Source organism: Gracilinanus agilis, chromosome 2, assembly GCF_016433145.1.
Source record: "Gracilinanus agilis isolate LMUSP501 chromosome 2, AgileGrace, whole genome shotgun sequence".
Lineage (NCBI taxonomy): Eukaryota > Metazoa > Chordata > Mammalia > Didelphimorphia > Didelphidae > Gracilinanus > Gracilinanus agilis.
Window position 1 is genome coordinate 240,492,334 of NC_058131.1, and position 10,627 is coordinate 240,502,960.

General features: G+C 42.1%; 1 protein-coding gene across 2 annotated transcripts; it reads right to left on the reverse strand.

Moving 5' to 3' along the window:
* Nucleotides 1–303: 303 nt before the first annotated feature.
* TTPAL (alpha tocopherol transfer protein like) lies at nt 304–9,832 on the reverse strand. Of its 2 annotated transcripts, none has more exons than XM_044661084.1 (4): nt 9,321–9,832; nt 5,125–5,216; nt 2,827–2,937; nt 304–582 (listed from the first exon to the last, which is right to left on the reverse strand). In XM_044661084.1, exons 1-4 carry the CDS (start codon nt 9,760–9,762, stop codon nt 304–306), a joined length of 924 nt encoding a protein of 307 aa, XP_044517019.1. In that variant the 5' UTR covers nt 9,763–9,832. The 2 variants fall into 2 exon arrangements, with proteins under 2 accessions (XP_044517019.1, XP_044517018.1); XM_044661083.1 differs by having other exon boundaries at nt 5,023–5,216.
* Nucleotides 9,833–10,627: the final 795 nt, after the last annotated feature.

Consider the following 10,627-nt stretch of genomic DNA (forward strand, 5'->3'; position numbering starts at 1 on the left):
ATGAAGGAGCTCAAAGTGGGGTTCATGAAACTTGACCACTGGCACTCTCCCCAAGGGGCATAAAGGTAGACTACAAAAGGGTTGTCTTAAACTAATTCTCAAGCAACTTACCTACATGCCACCCTCTGTAATATATAGTTGTCTTTTAAAGCAGCCTCATCCGACTTAAATTCTGTCCTATTAGTTCAATTATAGTGGATAGGGCCAAACTCATGGGACTTCAGATTCTCCTTTTATGCTTTAAGAGGGAGAAAAATTACTTTAAAGGCTGCAACATATGTAGAAAACTACGTGACTTCTTGGTTAATAGCAGGAGTACAGCTGCGACTTTACTCCCCGAAGGGACTCATCACCAGGCACCTCAGAGGTTATTCCCTCCAACAGCAGGGTCTCCTGGAGGAGGCTACTGCTGGAAGGGAGAGGCCTACAGAACTCCTTCACAAAGTCCTCCTCTGAGGCCAGCAGCACCTCGTTCCAGGCATTTGGGTCCAGCTCCCCAGCAGTGCCGCCATACTCCTTAGGAAGGATACTCTTTGGAAGGTTCAAGTGTAGAGAATTCAAGTCAGATCCATGAAGGAAAAACTGAGGGGAAACAAATAGGGAAGAGTTCATGAAGCATATGTATAAGGATGTCAGGACAGAACTGCTTTTCCTCCTGCTGCTACAAAATTCCACCGAGGACAAAGAGACCAAGGTGAAGAAGAGGGATTGCTCACATTTCTACAGCCTTTTACTGTTACAGAGTATTTCATATACTTTTTTTTTAAGGCATACAATAACCTTAGGAGGTGAGTAGAAGAGTAGCTATCATAACCTTTTTTACAGATGAATTAACTGAGGCTCAGGAGGGGAAGCAATCATATAGCTAGCAAGTCACTGAGATAAGAATAAGACCCAGGTCTCTTGACCCCTGACCTAGTTCCTTTCTGGCAATATTAAGTAAAAGTACTTGAGTGACTGGCCCCAAAGTTGGCTTTAGTAATAGCAAGGCCCTAATTTGGCTACTTCTTGTGGAAATCCACAGTATAAAAGCTAACTTCTTCCCAGACAACAAAACTAGAATAAAAAAGGGGTGGGGGGAGTTAGGGAGAGAGATTTCAGTTCTCTATTTCCAGTTCCTGAAAGTCCAGACAACTGTTACACAGCCATTAAGAACTGAGTAAATAACTTTTGAAAATCATTCAAATAGCGTATTTATGACTAAAATTTCTGTTTCATAAGAAATCACCAAAGTTCTTTTGAGGCACCTTTCTAGCAACTGTAGCTCCCTCTGACCTCACTTTTTAGACACAAGTCAAGATATTAAAAAGTAAACAGGGTCAGAAATAGTGGCAGCTTTCCTAGTAAATTCCCAGATGACCTGAAGCCAAGACTTCACAGAAGGTCTGAGATGGAAGGGGCCTTAAAACTCCAAATCTCAGAGCTGGATAAGACCTAGATCACCTTTGCTGCTCCCCTCACTTTACAGATAAGGAAACTAAAGGTGAGAGAGGGTCAGTCAGTAGAAACATAGGATCAGAGTTCTACAGTTGGAAGGGATTCAAATTCATCATCTAACCTCCTTCATTTTAGAGATGAGACATTGAAGGTGAGGCAGAAGAACAAGGTTACATGGCTAGGAGAGGCAGAACGTGGATTAGTCACTGTCTCCATGATGTTAACTTGACAAATTTCTTCTTTTGTTCCCAGAAGATTGCTTTGGTTGTTGGATTTAGATCACAGATAATTTCAGAGCTATTTATATATTTATATCATATCAATCTTTAACTATATTTTATATCTATCTATACTTAGATCTATATTTATCTATATATACATATTTGTAGAAATAAATTTATATTATATATCATATATAACTTTATATATAGGTATCCCTTCCACATTGCAACTTTCCCCATCATAGTTCTAACACATCGCAGGGTGCATAAGAAATTAAATGGGAATTGGAGAGAGTTTTGTGGAAACTGCAGATAACACACAAAGGGCAGTAGATGACAGAAAAAGTTTGGAAACTATATAGCCAATGACCAAGTACTTAATCCAATTTTACAATAAGATGCTGTAAACAGCCCATAAAAGAAAAAAGAAAAAAAATCAGACTTCTTCTCTGGTACAAAGGAAGAGTCAAACAATTTTAAGAGGATTTTCCAGATTGCGCAGGTCCCATGCCCCTAATCCCTGTGATGTAGAAGGGATACTTATATTTATTTGTATTATATATAAATTTATATGTTTACTTATATATAAATTTGTATGTTTATTTATATTATATATTTATAACTTCAGAGATTCCTAGATCATAGACTATTAGAACTAGAAGGAATTTCAGAATCATAGAATGCCAGTGCTAGAAGGATCCTTAGATAATGTGGAGTCCAAACCCCTCATTTTACAGACGAAATTATCAGCTTGAATCTCCACAATTAGTCTGCCCAGACACACAAACAACAAGTTTAAACATTCATTCATCTTATCAAAAATAAGATAGTAGGGGGAAAATCTGTATCTCTAAGGAAAACATCTAAAGGGAATAGCCACACGATCGAAGAAGGCAAATATTTTAAAACTTTATTTTAAAAATAAATTTGTATGAATATATTTTGTTTTTACATCACCTACATTTCTCATTGCATCCCCTCTTCTTCCCCCTCCCAGAGAGCCATTATCTCCCATAGAAAGGATAAAAAAAGGGGGTGGGGAGTTAAGCAAAACTAACACATTAAAAAAGTACTACACTCACAGTCCCAAATCTTTTCAAAAAAGGGAAGGGAATGGTAGAAGCCAATATTTAAAACTACCATTGACAAGAAGAAGTAAGCTACTCACTCTGTTTGCTATTTTCTCCTTCAGAAACGGTTTTATGATAGCAAAAATGCCTTTGAATATTCGAGGTTCATTTACAATATTGACAGCTTTTATTCTAATGGGAAAACCATCCTGTGGTAAAAAAAAGAAAATAGATTTTAGGCCATCTGGAAACCTCTGTAGAAAACAATTTCTGGGACATCTCCCATCACTCCATGCATAAACTCTATTAATTGAATTAAATAGTAATAGCTCACGTGTGTTTTGTGGTTTTTCAATTTATAAGCATTTTCATATTGTATTTGATGATCACAACCACAGTGTGAAACAGGCAGGCTTCTACACACACACACACACACACACACACACACACACACACACACACACACAATCAATCACTTGCTCACTTCTTATACCGCATTCCTGATTCATTCATTCAATAAACACCAAACACCCATTCTGTGTAAGGCTTTTGAAGGAGGGAGCCCCAATCCGTGCCTTGAGGGAATTCACAGCCCAGTACCAGAGAAAGGCACTAGCATATATTAGTCCAAGCAGGGCATATACTGTACACAATGCTACCGAAGAGGGTGGAGAGGTTACTTGTGGCTGGGAGTTAGGGGAGTTGGTCAATCTTGATGGGAGAGGTGGCATCGGGGCAGGGCTCTGAAGGATGAGCACGACTTGGAAGTAAAGAGCTAGAGAGGGAAGGGCATTGCCTATCCCTTATTGTTCTTCTGCCTTGGGACCAATACTAGTATGGCTTCAAAGACAGAAGGTAAAGATTTTATCAAGTTATAGGGTTTGGTCTTTATTCAGGCAACAATGGTACCACAGGGCCCTTTGGGGCAGGAAGGTAAGGTGAGCAGTGGCACAGCGTATTGGGAAGACTAACAGGAGACAGTACATCAGAGGGACCAGAGAGCCCGGAGGCAGGACGAGTAGCGGGGAAGTTCTAGGGTGGTGGAGAGCCTTTTCCATCAGTCACGAGTCCCTGGGAGTGAAAGATGGGCACACGCCTCCTGTGAACACATGTCTTTCAAACCCTCATTGGCTAAAAAAATGTCCGCATTGGGGACCAACCTTCTGATTGCCAGACTGTCAAATGCCCTTTGCTAGATTCTGGGTCCTTAGCTAGCAGGCACAGAATCTTTGCCAAGCTTTCCAACTTGAGGGTCCTGCTAGCACAGCCATGTAGAATGCAAGGCCCCTTCCCTAGCACCATGGGAGATGGAAAGAGCACCAGGCCTTGTGTCACAAATGCTAAGAAGCACTTTGAAAACATTATCATATGGGGGCAGATAGGTAGCTCAGTGTAGATAGAGCACCAGACCTGGAATCAGGAAGACCTGGGTTCAAATCTAACCTCAGACATTTCCTAGCTGTGTGACCCTGAGCAAGGTGACTCCCACTGCCTAGCTCTTGACATTCTTCTGTCTTAGAAATGGTACTAAGATTAAAGATACTAAGATACTAAGATTAAAAAAATCATATGAAAAATGCTATCTACCTCCAGAGAAAGAACTAATGGAGTTTGAATGCAGATCAAATAATATTTTTTAAACTTTCTTTATTTTTCTGTTTTTGGGGGTTTGTTTTTTTTTTTTTTGGTGGGGAGATGTCTGTTTTTTCTTTTACAACATATTAGCAATATGGAAGTGTGTGTCTATATGACTGCACACGTATAATCTATTTCAAATTGCTTTCTTTTTCAAAGACGGAAAGAGGAAGGAGGGAGAGAATTCAGATTCTCTCATAAAAATAGAGATAAAAAATTATTTTTACATGTAATTGGGAAAAAATCTAAAAGTACAAAAGAAAACACCATACAATTTGAGGTAAAACATTTTTAAAGGTTTGGCTTGGAAATTTTCATCTATGTGAATTTTATATACATCACTGCAAAAGTGAGATTCTATCTCCTAGGAAAAGAAAAACCAATTTCTGAGGAGCTGGCCTTCTTGGCTCTTTCTACTTTAGGTTTTCAGAGCTGATTTCGTCCAAACTATAAGACAAGGAAGCCACCAGGGCCACAGGTGACCCACAGTATAAGGTGAAACTTTCCAATCATCCAGAGCTTGGAGAAAGAATGAGCAGGATTCTAAGAGAAAAGTCAAATTCTCCCTCCATCCTTCAACCTGAAGAATAAAGGAGAAAGTATCAACTGACTAATTAATGCATATATGAATTGTTCCCCAAACCAAGTAGAGACCTTACCTGGAGAATTCCAATCACTTTTTTGGCTATAAAAGGACCGAAATGGGAAGCCTTGGCTAAGCCAACTCCTTTGTAGTCTGCAAGAATGACAATTCCATTCACTTGGGTCTCCTCGGACTGAATCAACTTTTCTAACGTTAAGTATATGGCACGAATGTTCTCAGTAATTGGGTAGTTACTTGGGATCCATCTATCTAAGATTGCAAGATAAAAGAGGGGAGAAATGAACAATAATAGCAATGCACAGATCACACTTCAATAGCATTAACAATTTACAAAGCATTTTCCTCAGTAGGCTTGTGATGAAGGAGGGGGCAGGACTAGGGTCTGGGCCTGGGATTTCATTGATACTGTCTAGGACAGTGATGGGCAAACTACAGCCTGTGGGCCAGATGTGGCCCCCTGAAATGTTCTATCCAGCCAGCTGAGGGACATTATTCCTAATCTGATGAATACAATGAGTAGGATATAATACAATGAAATTTGGAAAGAGTTGCCTTAGAAACAGACTGACAGATGAACATTTCCTGTCCTTTGGCCCCCTCTTTAAAAAGTTTGCCCATCACTGCACTAGGAAAGTCCCAGATGAGGGGTTGAATGTTCCTTGCAACTCTGAAGCTTAGAGAGCTGCCAAAGCAGCCGGGCGCTGGCTCAGGGCCTTGCCTAGGACCACCCTGCCCATCTGAGTCAGCACGAGCCCTGGGCTTCCTGCTGCCGCTCGCTCTCCTCTAAAGTCGGGCTGTCAAACTGTGAGCTCTAGCAGCAGCTAGACTGCAAAGTGGATGGAGTGAGTGTGTGGCCTGGACAGTCAGGGAACTAGCTCCTATTTCTCCATTTTTAATACCTGGATAACTACATTTCAATATCATTGGCTTCCATTGTCAAACTCTATTTTATTTTATGTATTTAGGCACAATTCTGAGAAGGGGTCCATAGGCTTTACCAGACTCAAGGAGGTCCATGAAACAATAGAAAAAAGGTTAAGAACCCTCTGCCTTTCTTCAAATCTCTCTCAGTCACTTACTAGCTGTGTGACCTTGGGCATTTAACTTCTAGGTCTCAGCTTCCCCATTTGCAAAGTGGAGATCATAACAGCACCCACTTCACACAGGGTTGTTAACACTCTGGGTTGGGAACTCCAAACCCTGGCAGTTAGAAGAGAACATCCCAGAATAAGCTCTCCTAGCGGTAGCTCAGCATTGTAAGCTTTACCAAGTGCCTTCCTCACAACCCAGAGTGGAGGCAGGGGAGGCTGGGATTATTATCCCACTTTATAAGAATTGAGCCTGAAGCTCGGATGCTTAGGTGATTTCGGTCCCAGAGCTGATTAGGTGTCAGAGCTGTGATGGCAAACCAGGCCTCCTGAATCTCAGTCTAGGACTTTGCAAAATTTTAAGCACTAAACAAATGCTAACTATTATTACATGTATTGTTATCCTCATTTTGCATATAAGGAAACTAAGGTTTAAAGAGGCTAAGTGATTTGCTCACATTCCCAAGGACCAGGGGTCGGCAATGTATGGCTCTTGAGCCATATCTGGCTCTTTTGAGGGCCAGATATGGCTCTTTCTGCAGGAACCATAAAGTCCATTTTTTTTCAGGCGCTGTTACAGGAGTTCACACTGTGAGCACTGTACGGCTCTCACAAAATTACATTTTAAAAAATGTGGCGTTTATGGCTCTCACGGCCAAAAAGGTAGCCGACCCCTGCCATGGGGGGTAATAATAACAATGATGACAACAGTTCAAACTCCCCTAATTCCAGCCTTATCTTTTACTGATTACAAAATGTAGGCTTTGGGGCAGCTGGGTTGCTCAGTGGTTAGAGCACCAGGCCTGGAGTAGGGAAGACCTGGGTTTAAATCTGGCCTCAGACACTTTCTAGCCCTGTGACCCTGGGCAAGTCAGTTAATCCCATTTCCCTAGCCCTTGTCCTTCTGTCTCAGAGTTGTTTCTAGAACAGAAGGTAAGGGTTTAAAAAAGCGTTTGCCTCATAATTCTTTCTTTGATTTTAGACTAACAGAGCTGGAAGTAACCTTAGAGAATATCTAGTGCTATCCCTCTCATATTTCAAATGGGGAAACAGACTCAGGGAGTAGATGAGGTTTGCTCAAGGTACATGATCTTAGGGAGTGAACCAGAAATATAGCCTAGCTCTCTTGCCTCAAAATCCGTTTTATTTCATTTTATTTATTTGTTTGTTTGTTCGTTTATTTATTTATTTACTTGTTATGTTGCTGATAACAAGTGTAATTTTATTGACTTAGGATGCCTTTTACTTTCAATTCTAACTGTTTTTAGGATATTGGTTAATATGCCTAGGGTGGGATGCATATGTGTGTAAATGTAAGGGGAGGGTCACTGACTTTGGTCAATGAATAATACAGAATAATTGATCCTTTCAGTGTGGATTTTAAGTTAATGGGAGTAAAAAAAGGGTGAGTCATGTTAACCAAGACATCATCAAACAATAAGCATTTACTAATAGATGACTTTTGGCCAGGCACTGTGCTAGGCACAGGGGATAGAGAGAAAAGCAGAAACAGTTCCTGTTAACCAGGGACTAAAACAGACTTGACACCAGCATAACCAGAAACACAGGCCCAGAATGGGCCCAGTGCTGGCCTATATGTCTGTTGTGCAAGTTTAGGCCCAGACTAGTGGGATTACTCACTTCTAAGCTATTTTATTTGCTCCCAGATTCACAGGCCTCTCGGGGTTGGGAGCCCCAAGCCGTGGCACTGAATGAGATAAAATTAAGGGTGTCCTCCTCAAGGTAAAGCATCCAGCTTACTTCCCCAATTAAGAATGGAATGTATAAGCGAGTCTGTTTTCATTTCAAGGACTTCATGATTATTTTGCTTAGTAGATTTAGGAGGCAGAGCTGGGAGATGGGAGGCCTCTTATGCCTCTTATCTACAGACATCCTGACAGCTCCAGAAACAAGGAAGGCAGGATATCACTCTTCATACCTTTAGAAGCTGAGGAAGTCACTCTCAAGGAAATGGCTACCTCCCCATAACCTAACCTCCCAAGGAGGGGCTTGTGACGAGCACATACTATGTATCTTGCTGGCCCCCAGACAAAAGGAGTCGGACAGAGGAGGGGTGGAGGGGTCTCGTACCCCCACTGATATAATGTCTGTATCTGTGCTCGGGCATTGGCATTTGCTCTTTCTCATGAAAAAGAAGAACTAAACTTCTGTCTCTTCTACGCTCACTTTCTGATTCCAGGTGTTTTTAATTTGCGTGGGGTGGATGCTTGTTTTTATCCCACACAGCAGTTAGAAGAGAACATCCCAGAATAAGCTCTCCTGGTGCTAGCTCAGCATTGTAAGGTTTACCAAGTGCCTTCCTCACAATCCTGAGTGGAGGCAGGGGAGGCTGGGATTATTATCCCACTTTATAAGAATTGAGCCTGAAGCTCGGATGCTTAGGCGATTTCGGTCCCAGAGCTGATTAGGTGTCAGAGCTGTGATGGCAAACCAGGCTTCCTGACACCCAGTCTAGGGCTCTTGACGCTATCTGCCTGCCCTTTTGTAGATTCCCCCATCTGGGCCTCTGCTGGGCAGGCCTGGCTCATTCTCCATTAAAGGGAACCCTATGATTGCATGGTAGTTTTGTGCTGCTCTACTCACACTTACAGCAGTCCATGGTCTTACTGGTAGGAAGCTCCCTCTGCTGGCACAGACTCCATCTTCCATGTGGTGGCTCTTGAAATATTATATAGATAGCTAACATGCCCTCCTGCCCATACCACCACCACCATAACCTCCTCCACTGACAGAGACATTTCCATGAGTTTTAGTGGTTAAAAGTTCCTTGATGGTAGCCAGCCTTCTGGCAATGAGTGCTTCGCTAAGCTAGGCCTCAGCCAATGGTCACACTGTCCACTGCGGGGTCCAGACTTCAAGATTTCCCAGTTTTATAGGCCCTACCAGAGCTCTAGTACAGGGCTCTCCTCCCATGACTAAACAATCACTGAGCTAACTAGATGGCTCCTTTCCCTCTGCTCACAGGGCTAGAGAGGACACAAAGAACTATTGTCGACTTCTGGAAAGGGAACATGGGGTCATCTAGAGTCAGATGATAAATCCCAAGTCTATTCTATGATGGGACTTTCACCAAGCCATGTTCTTCTTCTGGGCCTCAGTTTACTTTTCTGTAAAATGCAGGGGTTGGCTAGAGGATCTCCCAGGTCCCTTTTTGCTTGAAAACCTATGAAAATTTATCCTAAATCACCACAAAAACCAAATGCATCCCAAGCTCCTAGAGACAATCAACATTCGAGAAACATACCTGGACGAAGGCAAACTACCTGGCAGCCTCGAGGGTCTGAATGAGGCAGCACAGTGAGAAAGCCTGAACCCAGGACCTCCTTCAGGGCAGAGGGCTTCAGGTTATCAAACACTTCAGGCCAGCTCCTCCGACAGCTGTGATAGTTGACCAGAAGCTGCAAGGCTCGGTCATAGTCAAACTTTCGGGCCCTCAGGAAGCGCAGGAGAAAAGCATCGTCCAGTGATGTACTTAGGCTGGGGTAGTCTTTACAGACCATGTCTCGAAGGGCCTGAACATCCCGGAGCCGCCACTCTGGCTTCTCCTGCAGCTCCTCCCGGGCTTTGGTGATGAGCTCCTCAGTCAGGGAGCACACATAACCAGGCTGTCTGGGGAACTGTAGCTCATTTTCAGAGAGAGAGGCCGCAGATGGGCTTGTTCTCAGAGAGTCACTTTCTTCGGACATTAGATATCAGGAAGCTGTCCAAAAAATAAATTAAAAACAAAACAAAACAAAACAATTCTAAGCCCAATTAATAGTGTGTTGTGCTACCCATAAAATCCACCTGTCCCAAAGAGTACAAGAAAATAGTTTTAAAAGAGAAGCTGAACTGCCACAGGAGAAAGTACACAGCTCCCTATGAGACCCAGCTCAAGAACTACCTTCTTCAAGAAAACTTTCTTAATCCCCCCAGTTGGAAGAGATCTTTCTTCCAAGTCTTTGTAAATTTATCCCATATATAACCTGTATTTATTTCTCTGTAAACATGCAGATTCATAGTAGAATGTAAGTTTCTTGAAGGCAAAAGCTGTTTCACTTTTGTCTTTGGATCCCAGAATCAAGCCTGGCACGATGCCTGGCACACTGAAGGCACCTGATAAATGCTTATTGACTGACCAACTGAAACTAGTAATTTGCTGATATGCCACCAATAGCATCCTTCTTGGCTGAAAACAAAGTTGGAGCAACTAGTAGTGTATTACATTGGATAAGTCCCCTTACTTTTCTGGGCCTCCATTTCCGCCCCCATAAAATAAAAGAGTTGGAATAGATGAGGTCTAAGGGCCCTTCCAAAAAACTACCAGATGATAATGGTTCCTGGATGATGGGGCTGAGACTTGGGCCTTCTATTTAGAACCCTCTTCCAGTCTATAGTGGAGGCAAGAAAGTGTTTCCCACTCCCTAGTTTTCACCAGAGTTCCCTTTTCCCTGAAATCTCTCCTTTCCCTTTATTCTCCCATCCCGTGAGTAAAATCTTCCCCTTAATCTCTTTTTATCTATTTATTTATTTATTTATTTATTTATTTATTTATTTATTTATTTATTTATT

What these genes read in the sequence shown, in the direction of transcription:
- TTPAL (XM_044661083.1), bottom strand. Translation starts at nt 9,762, where the DNA reads ATGTCCGAAGAAAGTGACTCTCTGAGAACAAGCCCATCTGCGGCCTCT. An exon ending in AAGTGATTGGAATTCTCCAG is followed by an intron (nt 2,938 to 5,022) that starts GTAAGGTCTCTA and finishes TTTTTACCACAG; the next exon opens with GATGGTTTTCCCATTAGAAT. An exon ending in AGGAGAAAATAGCAAACAGA is followed by an intron (nt 583 to 2,826) that starts GTGAGTAGCTTA and finishes GTTTCCCCTCAG; the next exon opens with TTTTTCCTTCATGGATCTGA.